The sequence below is a fragment of the Uranotaenia lowii genome, chromosome 2, assembly GCF_029784155.1.
Source record: "Uranotaenia lowii strain MFRU-FL chromosome 2, ASM2978415v1, whole genome shotgun sequence".
NCBI classification, from domain to species: Eukaryota; Metazoa; Arthropoda; class Insecta; order Diptera; family Culicidae; genus Uranotaenia; species Uranotaenia lowii.
Window position 1 is genome coordinate 366,247,396 of NC_073692.1, and position 15,531 is coordinate 366,262,926.

General features: G+C 32.4%; 1 protein-coding gene across 1 annotated transcript in view; it reads right to left on the minus strand.

Annotated features, from left to right (window-relative positions):
• The window catches only part of LOC129742912 (roundabout homolog 1-like), a 473,757-nt gene that overhangs the window by 348,064 nt on the left and 110,162 nt on the right, over window positions 1-15,531 (minus strand). The window contains exon 2 of the mRNA XM_055734853.1: window positions 6,033-6,667. Coding sequence (XP_055590828.1) covers window positions 6,033-6,093 — 61 coding nt within the window. The 5' untranslated portion in view covers window positions 6,094-6,667. The remainder of the gene's footprint in view (window positions 1-6,032; window positions 6,668-15,531) is intronic.

The following is a 15,531-nucleotide window of genomic DNA, read 5'->3' on the forward strand; positions in this document are numbered from 1 at the left end:
ATCGAGTCATTAATATTGGCAGCTACCGATTTCCCCCGGCAGCGCTTCCTTCTGGTTCTGCACTGAAAATGATTAAAAATCTAGCAAACAACCCAACAACGCCGCCGCCGCCCGCATTTAACAACGCGCAACCGAATTCATTTCGGGATTTTATGTCTCATTTATTTCGATATTTATTTATTTGAGCTGCTCGTTTTCGGTCAGCGGAAGGAGGGTATTCGAAATTCACAAAATTTCGGCTACGAAGCCGTAATTTTCCCATAGTCAGTTTAAACTTTATGTTCGCATTGTTAAACCTGGCGCTGCTGTTACGTGTGACCAGAAGTAAGTCCGATCACAACACCGAAATGCGGGACCGCGGAGAAACTATATCACTATTTATTTCTGATTTTTTTTGCCTTGTTCTTCTGACTTTGGCAGGTTAAAATTTACTTACCCAGAATGTATACCAGAAAAAAAACAAACCAAAGCACCACGACTGTTTTGGAATGGGAAAAATGTGAAACATAAAATTACAATAATTTTTCCATTACAATTCCATCATTCAAAGGAAAGATTGGCTGCTGCTGTTTCTGATGTTTAATTTTTTTGTTTGGATTGCTCTTTTTTTGCCTTCTCTGTGTTTTTAATTTACATAAACGCACGAGTAATCTCGATTGTTGTTTTTTTCCTTCTCTCTGTTAGCCGTTGTTATTTTGTGTAATCTGAACGGTATGTTTCTGGTTATTTATATCGTGTGGTCTGCTTTTTTTTCGCATTCTATGAATTATGGCATCAAATCTGAACGCAAAATGGAAAAAAAACCTTTGATTCAGATGGTCAGTCGCTCATTCTGGCTGTTGTCAGTAGCAATAGGTGGTTAAAACGACTCTAAAACATTTTCTGTAAAGATATAGAAAAAAACTTGAAGAACACAATTGAACACCGACAATTTGGACATTTTTGACGTTTTAAATTTTTGACCTCTTTGAAATTTTTGACATTTTTAAACATTTTCAAATACTTTTTTAGCGTTTTTCTAATACTTTTTTGACAATTTTGCCAAATTTTGAAAATTTTGACAATTTTGACAATTTTGACAATTTTGACAATTTTGACAATTTTGACAATTTTGACAATTTTGACAATTTTGACAATTTTGACAATTTTGACAATTTTGACAATTTTGACAATTTTGACAATTTTGACAATTTTGACAATTTTGACAATTTTGACAATTTTGACAATTTTGACAATTTTGACAATTTTGACAGTTTTGACAATTTTGACAATTTTGACAATTTTGACAATTTTGACAATTTTGACAATTTTGACAATTTTGACAATTTTGACAATTTTGACAATTTTGACAATTTTGACAATTTTGACAATTTTGACAATTTTGACAATTTTGACAATTTTGACAATTTTGACAATTTTGACAATTTTGACAATTTTGACAATTTTGACAATTTTGACAATTTTGACAATTTTGACAATTTTGACAATTTTGACAATTTTGACAATTTTGACAATTTTGACAATTTTGACAATTTTGACAATTTTGACAATTTTGACAATTTTGACAATTTTGACAATTTTTACAATTTTGACAATTTTGACAATTTTGACAATTTTGACAATTTTGACAATTTTGACAATTTTGACAATTTTGACAATTTTGACAATTTTGACAATTTTGACAATTTTGACAATTTTGACAATTTTGACAATTTTGACAATTTTGACAATTTTGACAATTTTGACAATTTTGACAATTTTGACAATTTTGACAATTTTGACAATTTTGACAATTTTGACAATTTTGACAATTTTGACAATTTTGACAATTTTGACAATTTTGACAATTTTGACAATTTTGACAATTTTGACAATTTTGACAATTTTGACAATTTTGCCAATAATGACAATTTTTACAATTTTGACAATTTTGACAATTTTGACAATTTTGACAATTTTGACAATTTTGACAATTTTGACAATTTTGACAATTTTGACAATTTTGACAATTTTGACAATTTTGACAATTTTGACAATGTTGACCATTTTGACAATTTTGACAATTTTGACAATTTTGACAATTTTGACAATTTTGACAATTTTGACAATTTTGACAATTTTGACAATTTTGACTATTTTGATAATTTTGATAATTTTGACAATTTTGACAATTTTGACAATTTTGACAATTTTGTCAATTTTGACAATTTTGACAATTTTGACAATTTTTACAATTTTGACAATTCTGACAATTTTGACAATTTTGACAATTTTGACAATTTTGACAATTTTGACAATTTTGACAATTTTGACAATTTTGACAATTTTGACAATTTTGACAATTTTGACAATTTTGACAATTTTGACAATTTTGACAATTTTGACAATTTTGACAATTTTGACAATTTTGACAATTTTGACAATTTTGACAATTTTGACAATTTTGACAATTTTGACAATTTTGACAATTTTGACAATTTTGACAATTTTGACAATTTTGACAATTTTGACAATTTTGACAATTTTGACAATTTTGACAATTTTGACAATTTTGACAATTTTGACAATTTTGACAATTTTGACAATTTTGACAATTTTGACAATTTTGACAATTTTGACATTTTTGACAATTTTGACAATTTTGACAATTTTGACAATTTTGACAATTTTGACAATTTTGACAATTTTGACAATTTTGACAATTTTGACAATTTTGACAATTTTGACAATTTTGACAATTTTGACAATTTTGACAATTTTGACAATTTTGACAATTTTGACAATTTTGATAATTTTGACAATTTTGACAGTTTCGACAGTTTAGACAATTTAGACAATTTTGACAATTTTGACAATTTTGACAATTTCAACAATTTTGACAAATTTGACAATTTTGATTTTCAAAAATGGTCAAAATTGTCAAAATTGTCAAAATGGTCAAAATTGTCAAAATTGTCAAAATTGTCAAAATTGTCAAAATTGTCAAAATTGTCAAATTTTCAAAATTGTCAAAATTGTCAAAATTGTTAAAATTGTCTGCCGCCGCCCGTGGCGTAGAGGATAGCCTTCAAGTCTTCTAAACCAGGTGGTATGAGATCGAATCCCGGTCACGGCATACATAGTACACTTTCGGTGGGTTGGTGGTTTTTAGCATTTGTAAGATGCTTTGTAAGATTATATCCTCGAAAGGTGTACGCTTAGAATAAAGAAAAAGGAATCTCTTCGAGGAAACATCATGTTGCATTTAGATCCTGTATGTGTTTGTGTTCGTTTTAATTGTAAAAATTGTCAAAATTTTCAAAATTGTCAAAATTGTCAAAATTGTCAAAATTGTCAAAATTGTCAAAATTGTCAAAATTTTCAAAATTGTCAAAAATGTCAATTCTTGTGTCATTTGTGTGTCATTTTGGTGTCAATTTAATGTCATTTTTGTGTCATTTTTATGTCATTTTTGAGTCATTTTTGTCATCTTTGTGTCTTTTTTGTGTCATTTTTGTTTCCTTTTCGTGTCATATTTGTTTCTTTCTTGTGTCATTTTTGTGTAATTTATGTGTCATTTTTATGTCATTTTTGTGTCAATTTTGTGCCGTTTTTGTGTCATTTTTGTGTCATTTTTGTGTCATTTATTTGTCATTTTTGTGTCAATTTTATTTCATTTTTGTTCCATTTTTGTGTCATATTTGTGACATTTTTGTGTCATTTTTGTGCCATTTTTGTTTTATTTTTGTGTCAGTTTTGTGTTATTTTTGAGTCATTTGCGTGTAATTTTTGTCATTTTTATCATTTTCGTGTTGCTTTTGTCATTTTTGTCATTTTTGTCATTTTTGTCATTTTTGTCATTTTTGTCATTTTTGTCATTTTTGTCATTTTTGTCATTTTTGTCATTTTTGTCATTTTTGTCATTTTTGTCATTTTTGTCATTTTTGTCATTTTGGTCATTTTGGTCATTTTTGTCATTTTTTTCAGTTTTGTCATTTTTGTCATTTTTGTCATTTTTGTCATTTTTGTCATTTTTGTCATTTTTGTCATTTTTGTCATTTTTGTCATTTTTGTCATTTTTGTCATTTTTGTCATTTTTGTCATTTTTGTCATTTTTGTCATTTTTGTCATTTTTGTCATTTTTGTCATTTTTGTCATTTTTGTCATTTTTGTCATTTTTGTCATTTTTGTCATTTTTGTCATTTTTGTCATTTTTGTCATTATTGTCATTTTTGTCATTTTTGTCATTTTTGTCATTTTTGTCATTTTTGTCATTTTTGTCATTTTTGTCATTTTTGTCATTTTTGTCATTTTTGTCATTTTTGTCATTTTTGTCATTTTTGTCATTTTTGTCATTTTTGTCATTTTTGTCATTTTTGTCATTTTTGTCATTTTTGTCATTTTTGTCATTTTTGTCATTTTTGTCATTTTTGTCATTTTTGTCATTTCTGTCATTTTTGTGATTTTTGTCATTTTATGTCATTTTTGTCATTTTTGTCATTTTTGTCATTTCTGACATTTTTGTCATTTTTGTCATTTTTGTCAGTTTTGTCATTTTTGTCATTTTTGTCATTTTTATTTATTTCGATTTTTATTTGTTAGGGTTTTTTTGTTATTTTTTTCCTGCTTGTCGATTTGTTTTTACAAAATTCATAATGTCGAGCATTTTGTACCTAATTGAATATTATCGAAAAAAATAGATCGCATTTTTTTTCAAATTTTTATCCATAATGTTCCCAATCAGCAATAACAATCAAATTTAAATGGGAGAAACTACTGCTGTCATAAAAGTCCATCCTTCCTCCACAAACGAGGATTTTATGATTTAATCGATTCCGGCAGATGTCAGCATAGCGCAAACGTTGAACAAGGAAGCGTTTCGAAAACTGTGAAGTGGACTTTCACCCAAAACCATCATCGATCAACTCCAACCCAGAAAACAAGCATCCAAATCAAATCCATAATCGCATATTTAAATTTATCACCACAAGCCGGCAACCGAAAAGCCATAACTCTCCACAACAAACGGCAATTTGCATATCTTTCGTTTGCTGTTGCCTCCTGATTTTAACGAGTCAAAACATCCTCCTAATGTGAGATGATAGGCAAAATTAATCAGGGGTTTACTTTGGTTCAAACTTATCTTGAAACTATTTGGAATTGAAAAAAAATCGTCAGTCCAAACTTTGGCGCCCGGATTCGATCAATTGCGAAATTTTCCTATAAAGTTTATTTGAAATTTTTAGGGAAAAAAAACATGGAAGCCAACAGAGTCCAGGTGCTGTCGTTAAATGTTGGTCGTGGTAGTAAAATTTCGAGGCAGCAAAAAAATCCGAATGTATATATTTTATCACCATCATTCACGATATCGGTTTGGACAGCAATCGAGGATCAAAAAAAAAATATCCATAAAAATCAAAACCAATAACGGGTTGCGTTTTATTGTTCGGTTTGCGAGATATCTGTTTTTAATGTGGCCTCGTCAAATGGATTTTGTAGCCATCAATGATGGAGGTTTTATGGGAGGATTTCGCTAATTTGCGGTTGTTAAACTGGAGGAGAAAATGTCCGAGTGTGAAATTGATATTTGCAAATAGAAAGCTTTGGGGTTTCTATTCTAATTATCCCCAGCAGGATGAAATTTGATCTGGAAGGTTGAAAACTAAAAGAATTATTTGAAGCGAGATAAGAAATTCAAAAAAAAAATCTCTCAATTAAAAAAAAAACTATGATTCTCCATTCCTAATTCAGTTTTTTTATATCATACCCAAAATGGAATTTCAAAGTGTCCCTAAAAAGTGTACAACTTTAGCAGCCAATTTGCAACCTAATTGAAATTCACTTTTGAACTTCTTAACTTCCTCACTCGCCATCGAGGAATTTTTCCTGATTTCTTCGAGATTAGCAGCCTCAAAATCACTTTTCGTTCGAAGAAAATGCACAAAATTTTGAATCGAAGCCAAAAAAGCCGCTCGACACTAAAAAGCTAGTTTGTTTTTTGTTTTGCATAAGTACCTTCAATAACGAAAAAACACTATCAACATACGACTTACCATTTGTCAGTTGAACCAGTGCCAGCAACCAGAAACAGTGAAGAATCCGTTCCGCTCCCATCGTTTTTGTATCTGGACTTTTTGAAGATTTACCGACGGGAGAAAAAAAACTTTGCTCAGAAGCCAGGAACCAGGCGGAACCAAAATACTTCCGGTTGGATGGATTTTCTTCTTTTTTGCGGGAAGCACTCAGCGTTGCAATCTTCTCACCTTTCACTTTATTTTGTTAAAGTTTCGCTCGGAGTTTTTTGTTTATCTCACTCGAATTTTTTGGCAAGGGTTTTATTTCGAGGGTTCCCTTTGATCGCTGCTACCTGTCTTCTATGAGATCTCCGATTTCGAGTTCCTATTTGATACTTTTTTCCCTTCGCTAATTCGGCTACAATTACCTATGTTATGGGAACTGAGCAGCAGCTTCGTGGGTCGTCGATTGTCGTAGTTTTGCTGTTTGCGGTTTGGCACCTAATTTGTCATTTCGTTGGTTTCCGTTTTTTTTTATTTGACGGAGATTCGTTTGTCTTCGAAGATTTTTAGGGGCCCGATTCAGGGAAGGAACTTCGTTTTGTCGTTTTGTTGTGCTCAGCACTTGAGGATCATCGGGGCTGGTGAAGTATAAAAATCAAATGTTGTCATTTCTGTAAACAGGAAAAGAAAGAAAAAATAGTTAGGTATCGAAGTATCGACTTATCGAAATAAATTTATGAATAAAAAGAAATGAATAACGGTTTCATCACCTCACTCAATGATAATGGGGTTTTTTCAAATTTGTTCGAAGTAATGTTAAATTTCAGATAGGTTTAAAACGTCTCTCATGAAACTTTTAAAAAAATCAGATGCTTGTGTGTTTCAATAAAAGTTAGCAGTGGTAGAATTTAACATTCAAAACAAGTCCAGTAACATCCATTCATTTTGAATCTGTCTCTTTCTAATAATTCTATATCCTGTCCTGTGAAATGCTGTCTGTGTGAATGGATTAAACACGCACTTGGTCTTCTGCCACGAGCGTGCACATCAGTCAGCGAGTCCGTCGGTCGACGAGCAGCGGGCCAGTCAAGCAGTGTGTGATTCTTCCGGCAGCTTGTGATCTGGTGGCTCACCGGTACTACTCCAAGCTTAGGAGCTCTGGACCGGTCTGCACATTTGGTGACCGTGGCAGGTATTTGTATCATCATGATCTTTAAAGATCGAAAATGCAAAAAAAATAAGGAACCGAAAGGAGGAAAAACGCAACCTACGGCAACTTACACGATGAGAAAAAAGTACCCAACAAGTGTTAAAATTTAAATAGATTTACCCATTGGGTGCTAGTAAATGAGTAATTTTCAAATTGTGAGTAAAGTTCATTGGTGCGAGAAGCAAGGCTGGTCGATAAATCTTTGGTTTAAGTTTCAATACAAAATCGAAGGAAAACGTAAAAAGGTTGTGATATTAGGTAATTATATCAAAACAGAGAATTGTTATGTTGCGTTGGAACTATATTTAATTATCTTATCAAATTGAAAAATCAAGCGAGTTGAGAGGACAGCTTGGATAAGATTCTACTATGAAGCGAGTCGAAGGACAGCTTCAAATTTGAAAAAGCGGGTCGAGAGGACAGCTAGGATATCTTATCAATTGAAAATCAAGCGGGTTGAGAGGACAGCTTGGATAAGATTCTACTATGAAGCGAGTCGAGAGGACAGCTTGAAATATGGAAAAAAAGCGGGTCGAGAGGACAGCTTAAGTATCTTATCAATTGAGAATCAAGCGAGTTGAGAGGACAGCTTGAGATAAGATTTAACTATGAGGCGAGTTGAGAGGACAGCTTGAAATATGGAAAAAAGCGTGTCGAGAAGACAGCTGAAGTATCTTATCAGTTGAGAATCAAGCGAGTTGAGAGGACAGCTTGAGATAAGATTTAACTATGAAGCGAGTCGAGAGGACAGCTTGAAATATGGAAAAAAGCGTGTCGAGAGGACAGCTGAAGTATCTTATCAGTTGAGAATCAAGCGGGTTGAGAGGACAGCTTGAGATAAGATTTAACTATGAAGCGAGTCGAGAGGACAGCTTCAAATTCGAAAAAGCGAGTCAAGAGGACAGCTTTACATATGAAAAAAGCGGGTCGAGAGAACAGCTTAGCTATCCTATCAATTGAAAATCAAGCGGGTTGAGAGGACAGCTTGAGATAAGGTTTAAATATGAAGCTAGTCGAGAGGACAGCTTGGAATTCGGAAAAGCGAGTCGAGAGGACAGCTTAAGTATCTTATCAATTGAGAATCAAGCGAGTTGAGAGGACAGCTTGAGATAAGATTTAACTATGAGGAGAGTTGAGAGGACAGCTTGAAATATGGAAAAAAGCGTGTCGAGAGGACAGCTGAAGTATCTTATCAGTTGAGAATCAAGCGAGTTGAGAGGACAGCTTGAGATAAGATTTAACTATGAAGCGAGTCGAGAGGACAGCTTGAAATATGGAAAAAAGCGTGTCGAGAGGACAGCTGAAGTATCTTATCAGTTGAGAATCAAGCGGGTTGAGAGGACAGCTTGAGATAAGATTTAACTATGAAGCGAGTCGAGAGGACAGCTTCAAATTCGAAAAAGCGAGTCAAGAGGACAGCTTTACATATGAAAAAAGCGGGTCGAGAGAACAGCTTAGCTATCCTATCAATTGAAAATCAAGCGGGTTGAGAGGACAGCTTGAGATAAGGTTTAAATATGAAGCTAGTCGAGAGGACAGCTTGGAATTCGGAAAAGCGAGTCGAGAGGACAGCTTAAGTATCTTATCAATTGAGAATCAAGCGAGTTGAGAGGACAGCTTGAGATAAGATTTAACTATGAGGAGAGTTGAGAGGACAGCTTGAAATATGGAAAAAAGCGTGTCGAGAGGACAGCTGAAGTATCTTATCAGTTGAGAATCAAGCGAGTTGAGAGGACAGCTTGAGATAAGATTTAACTATGAAGCGAGTCGAGAGGACAGCTTGAAATATGGAAAAAAGCGTGTCGAGAGGACAGCTGAAGTATCTTATCAGTTGAGAATCAAGCGGGTTGAGAGGACAGCTTGAGATAAGATTTAACTATGAAGCGAGTCGAGAGGACAGCTTCAAATTCGAAAAAGCGAGTCAAGAGGACAGCTTTACATTTGAAAAAAGCGGGTCGAGAGAACAGCTTAGCTATCCTATCAATTGAAAATCAAGCGGGTTGAGAGGACAGCTTGAGATAAGGTTTAAATATGAAGCTAGTCGAGAGGACAGCTTGGAATTCGGAAAAGCGAGTCGAGAGGACAGCTTTAATAAGGAAAAAACGGGTCGGGAGGACAAGTAAAATATCTTATCAGTTGAAATTCAAGCGCGTTAAAAGGACAGGGTGAAATTAAACTGAACTTTGAAGCGTGTCGAAAGGACGGCTCAAAAGATGGTTCAGACCTAATGCGAGTATAAAAAAGCTTAGGATTGTGGGAAAAAAATCGAAAATTGGAAAGGACTGTTTTCCCATTGAGGAAGAGTGAAGAATAGGATAAGGAATCATGTAGATTGAAAGATCTGTTTATGTTAATAACGAAACATGAAGTGGGCAACTCGAATGAATTGTTTAAAGTGCAAGTGAGTGGACTACTTGACAATGTGTTTAAAAGACAGCCTTGGTATCTGATCAAATTTATGACAAAACGATTTGAAGAGGCATCTTTTGAAAGAATAGAGCAATGACGCATGAGAAAGACAGTTTTAACAAATTGTTTCAATTTCAATTGCTTTGAGAATTTGACAAATTGAGAAAATAAAGTGAACAGTGACGCAAGACGAGGAACTGCTTGGATGAATTGTTTAAAATTCAAAATTGAAAGGACAGCTTAAAAAAAATGAAAAACTTAAACGCGAAAAGCTCACCATAGCATTAACCAAGCCAAAAGTCATCATTTACACCAAGTGAGCAGCTTAAGTTAGTACGGCAAGTTTGATAAATAAAAACCTTGAAGTTTAAGAGGATTAAATAGTGATAATCATAAAGATTCAAGAAAACACCTTTGAAATTCAAATAGAAACGAGATGATGGCTAGCAGTTTGAAATATAAATGAGATTGACCATGAAATAGAATGAGAAAAGGCGGGAACATTTTTGTTGAAATTTTTGATCTGTTGAAAAGCCAGCTTAAAAATGAATGATCAAGAGAAGTATGATAGAAAAAATGCGTGAAAACATAATTATTTGGTTAGTTGGCAATAAATGAGATTAAAAAAAAACAAATGACTGTCCATGAATGTGGGTGATTCAATCTAAAAGTTCGATTCCGTGGTGGTTTGCAACTTTCTGAACTTATTCTTTTGCGACCAATTCGATCACTAGTGATAATGATAACTTGTCTATCTTTTGCATGAATAATAACGATAGATATGTGAAAGTGATAACTGATTTGACAATTCCAGCAACGATCATTTTTTTTTGTGCCTGGTATTTATTCCACTTTTGTTGTGTTAGTAAGAGGGGGAGCCGTAATCGTCGCGACGACTAAACTGTTAGAGTTTATTATATTTTTGAGGAAATGAAGAGGATTGTGTAATGGTTCAATCTCGATGGTATCTTTCCGCTAGGGATCAGGGATCGCTTCCAGTAGCGTGGTGTTGTTAGCTACTGCAGGTATTGTCTTCCTGGCCAGCCTTCTTTCCGGTGTTATCGAACAGATCGAACGAAAGGTTGTTCTAATTAAAAACGATCCAGATAACTAACAAAATATTGTTTCCTGTCCACGAGTTCGAATTCCTCCAAAAATGAACAAACGAGAGATCCTTAACATAATGTGAGTGGATGAATTGGGATCAAAATGAACCACATGCGGATGATAAAATATTGTATTATTGTTTTTATCGTTTCAAATATTGGTTTTCTCAAAGCGAATAAGTAATGGTTGAATTACAACACCGTTTCATAGATTATGTTAGCCGTGTATTAAATTTGTGGTGAGTAAACAAAACACAAACAAACGATGGACGACTAGGCATAAAACCACTGCAATCCATCCTGTCTATATAGTGTAACTTTTTTATCTGATCATGTTAATTTATCTTTTGCTTGGGGATAATATTTATAAACGAGTAATATCAAGGATATTTTATTCCAAATAGCTATAAAAAAATCGTATATAGGATAGGAAGGGGATGTGTGAATGGATTAAACACGCACTTGGTCTTCCGCCACGAGCGTGCACATCAGTCAGCGAGTCCGTCGGTCGACGAGCAGCGGGCCAGTCAAGCAGTGTGTGATTCTTCCGGCAGCTTGTGATCTGGTGGCTCACCGGTACTACTCCAAGCTTAGGAGCTCTGGACCGGTCTGCACACTGTCATATCATTTCTCAATTATATATATTTTTAACAATTTTAAAGTTTTTTTTCCCCTTATTTCTTTGTTTCATTTATTTATTTATTTCTACTATACTATCTCTTTTAATCTCAAATGGAGTAAAACTCCTTCTATCAATTTTTTTTATTATATTTCCTTCTACTCTTTTCTCTTTTCCCGTTTTCCATTTGTCTTGCTGTTGTTTTTTCAACTAAATTTTTGTCCTCTCTTTGATCAGAATGTTTTACATTCGTTTATTTGTCTCCATTTGCCGATATGTATATTCCATCTTCCACTCATAATTTTCTATAATCAGTTTTTCCGCTCTTCTTCCTCCATTTTCAATTTTTCATTCTCGAATTCCAAAATCCTGTTTTTTTACGCATTTCCATTTTTTTTTTGTCTTTTAATTTTCATTCTTTTTCCGTTTTCTAATATTTCTAGTCTTCTTGTATCATAGTGTTTTTCTCATCCATATATATATATTCTTTTTATTTTAAATTCATAATTTTCTCGCATAATCTTCCATTTTCTTTTTTTTATTATCTCATTCTCGTTTTCTATGATCAGAATTATTTATTTTAACTCTTTACTCCTTCCGATTTTGATACCCACTTATGTAAAAGTGCCTTTTTCCATTATTCCTCATTATTTGTTCTTCTTTTTTTTAACGGCCTCCATTTGCCATTTAATTTTTTTCTCCATTTACATAATCATTTCCAACTAATTTTTTTGTTTCTAAATTTTCTATGCTCTCTTTTCAAAACTCTTTACATTGTCATCCATTTTACAGAACCTTTGTATTTCTCTTCCTTATTCTTCCCTTCCTTTTTTTATATTTTCATTCTTGTGATAATTTATACCAAAATTCCTCTTTTCATTTTTCTATTGTTTTAATACTTCCTTTTTTTGCGTTCTTAAACTACCAATTCTCATTAAATTTTCCATTTCTCATCTTTCTTCATATTTTTCTCAAATATTTTTCTCCATTTCCATTTTCATCATTTTTTTTTCTATATTTCTAGAATATTTCTAGAAGAGCGTATCTCTTCTCAAAGCTCCCTGTTTTTTCCTCCAATGAACAGAATCTTTGTACTTATCTTTCTATTTTAATTCTTCCTTTCTTGAATCTTTACCTTTGTAATACTTAATTCCAAATTTTCTTTATTGAATTTTCTATATTTTTTAAACTTTCTTTATTTTGCTTCTTCAACTATCCGTGCTTATTCTATTTCCCTGTTTTCATTTTTTTTCTTCCCATTTTTCTTATGTTTTTCTCTACTAAGATTTTTTTTCTATACTTTGTATACTCTGTTTAATAAAACTTCCTTTTTCGTTCTAGATTACAAAGAATATTTGTATTTATCTTCCTCCTTTAAACAGGTTTCCTTGTTTTCAATAGTCTATTTGTTTTATGCTTTCTGCATCTTGCATTCTCTTATTTGTCATATTCATTTTACTTCGATTTTCTCATCTCTTTTTTCTCCCATTTTTTTTTAATTTTTTTTTAAATTTCCATTTTTATCAATTTTCTGTTTCTTCATCTTCCGCTGTTTTCTATACTCTACTCTAAATCAATAATCTAAAGCTTAGTTCTTTTAGAAATGGGACACTTTCATTTGCTAATAGCTCGTTAACTAGTTATTGAATATTGAAAATTTTGACAGCATTTTGTTGCCTGTAAAAAGTACTATTCGTCCTATTTTTTTCAAAATTTAAAATTTACGCGTTTTTGAGATATGTACGATGCAAGAGAAAAAGAAAAAAATAATTTTGCACAGTTTCCTTGAAAATACGTCATTATCAAATTGATAGCTGACAACACCGTTGATTATTCAAAGAATTACTGAGTTTTTGTGGTGGATAAGTATGCAAACACTGTCAATAATGTCCACAAAGTTAAAATCAAGCATTGGAGAGAAGCACATGATCGGCAACAACGGTTAAGGATCATCAAGGAAGTCAAGTCTCATACCAGCATTTTTAATTTTCAATAAACGAAAAACTTAGGGTAGATCGCTGAAATGTCCAAACCAATTTTCTCCGATAAGCTGAAAGTGTTGCCTAGTGATGACTCATTGAAATCCAACCTCAAACAACCATTTTTTGATAGTTCCAAAACTCTTAAGCTGTAAAACCGGTACCGAAAAAAAAACGTTCAAAAATGTGGTCAAAAATAATATAATTTGATCATTTCGAAACAACTGTATCCACTAAAATGCTTCCAGTTTCCAGTTTCCAGAGAAGTATTGGACCAAAAAGTATCAGAAATTGAAGAAGGAGGGTGAAGCTACCTAAAATATAGATTTTACGAAGTATAAGTTGGAGAAACTGATCAATACCATGGCTGAAAAAAGTGTGCGCCGGCCAATGGGAGATACCAAGAATAAAGTAGAAATTTCTTTAGCAAAAAACGGTAAATATTTTTTTTCAATTTTTTTCATGAAAGATAATAACATTACCTTCTTTTTCTTCATAGAAAGTATTTCGTTCAAACGAATGGTTTTTTAGATACAGGCATTCGTAACTGTCCCATTTCTAAAAGAACTAAGCTTTATTATCAGTACGTCCGTTTCTCATGCTCAGCTTTCTTTCCATATTTTTTATATATACTTTTTTTAATGTGATATTTTAATTCTCATTCTTATTCTTTTTTCATCTTTTATTTCTACCTTTAATTTTGGTTTTTCACCTTTTCTTTTTTCCTTTATTGTTTGTCCTCGATTACTTTTTTCATCTTCCTTTTCCATACTCTCTTTTCAAAACTCCTTTTTTGTTCTCCATTCTACAGAATCTATGTTTTTCACTTTCTAGCAAGGTGCTTGCATTTTTTTTTTTTATTTTTTGACTGTCGTTTTCAAATTTTTTTTGCTTTGTTCCAATATTCTATGCTCCCTTTTTCCAATTATTTCCATTCATCATACATCCGTTTTGCATATTTTATATGCCATTCCTAATATTTCAAAGGAGATTCTGGTGTCTTTCCGTTTAAAATAGGTTCTGCCCCACTCAGGGGTTTTAACTATTATTATTATTTTTCTTTCAAATTTGTACTACCAGTCTCAGGGTTTGAATTTCATTTTAAATTATTGTTCTGTCCCTCTCATGGTTTTGCACTTTTTATTTCAGACAAGTACTGCTCCTCTCAGAGGTTTGCACTTTATTATTCATAATAACACTGGCCCTCTCAGGGGTTTGTATTGGTAAATTTTTATTTAAAATACGTACTGCCCCTCTCAGGGGGTTGTATTTCATTTTTCATAGTCGTACTTCCCTTTATAGGGATTTACCCTTCATTTTTCATAAAATTACTGCACATTTCAGGGTTTTTCATTATCACTCAGGAGTTTGGACTTTTTTTTTATTTCACAATAGTACTTCCTCTTTTGGTATTTTGTACTATCATCTTCAAATTAGTATGGGAGAGTGGGGAATCATGGGCCACATTTTTTCGTTGTTCCATAACTTATTTAATATAAAAGATAAAATAAAAATTAAAAATGGTATGGTTTTCTACATTTTCAAGGTATCATAAGGTTTTTTTTTTAATTTTTAACAAGTTATTTTTCCCAAATTCTGACTGTTTAAAAAAAAGCAATATTTTTTGGATTTTGAAAAATGGTGGGGAATCGTGGGCCACTAAATCCAAATTGACCAAATAACATGCAAAGTATATGAGTTGATCCAAAACTGTGATTTGATAATTCATTTCGTTATTTCAAAGCAAATTTCAGATGATGAAATAAAAAAGAGAGCTGTGTATGATCAAATAGATTCCAAAACCTGGCTCGCGAACGTTTTGGCAAAATTTCTTATATAGAATGGACAAAATATTTTTCATAGCTCTTTATTTGGCATAAGAAAACTTTACAGATAGGGAAAACGTATTTTAAGTTCTTAATGTGTATAAAAACATAAAAATATAGGTTGTTCAAGATGTGTGGCCCACGATTCCCCACAAGCTATGATTTGCAAATTGGTTGCGTTTGTGTGACTTATTGATGTTTCATAAAAAATTCCTTTTCCACGTGAAAGATCATGACAAAACTAAGATCATAAGCGTATGAGCATATTTTCGTTATGAACTTCAGGTTCCCCGTCGATGCGATTAGTGGGTGTATTTTTAATTATGAAAGTAAATTTTTCTAACTTTTTTTTGCTTGATGAATAAAAGAAGTATATGATGCGTTTT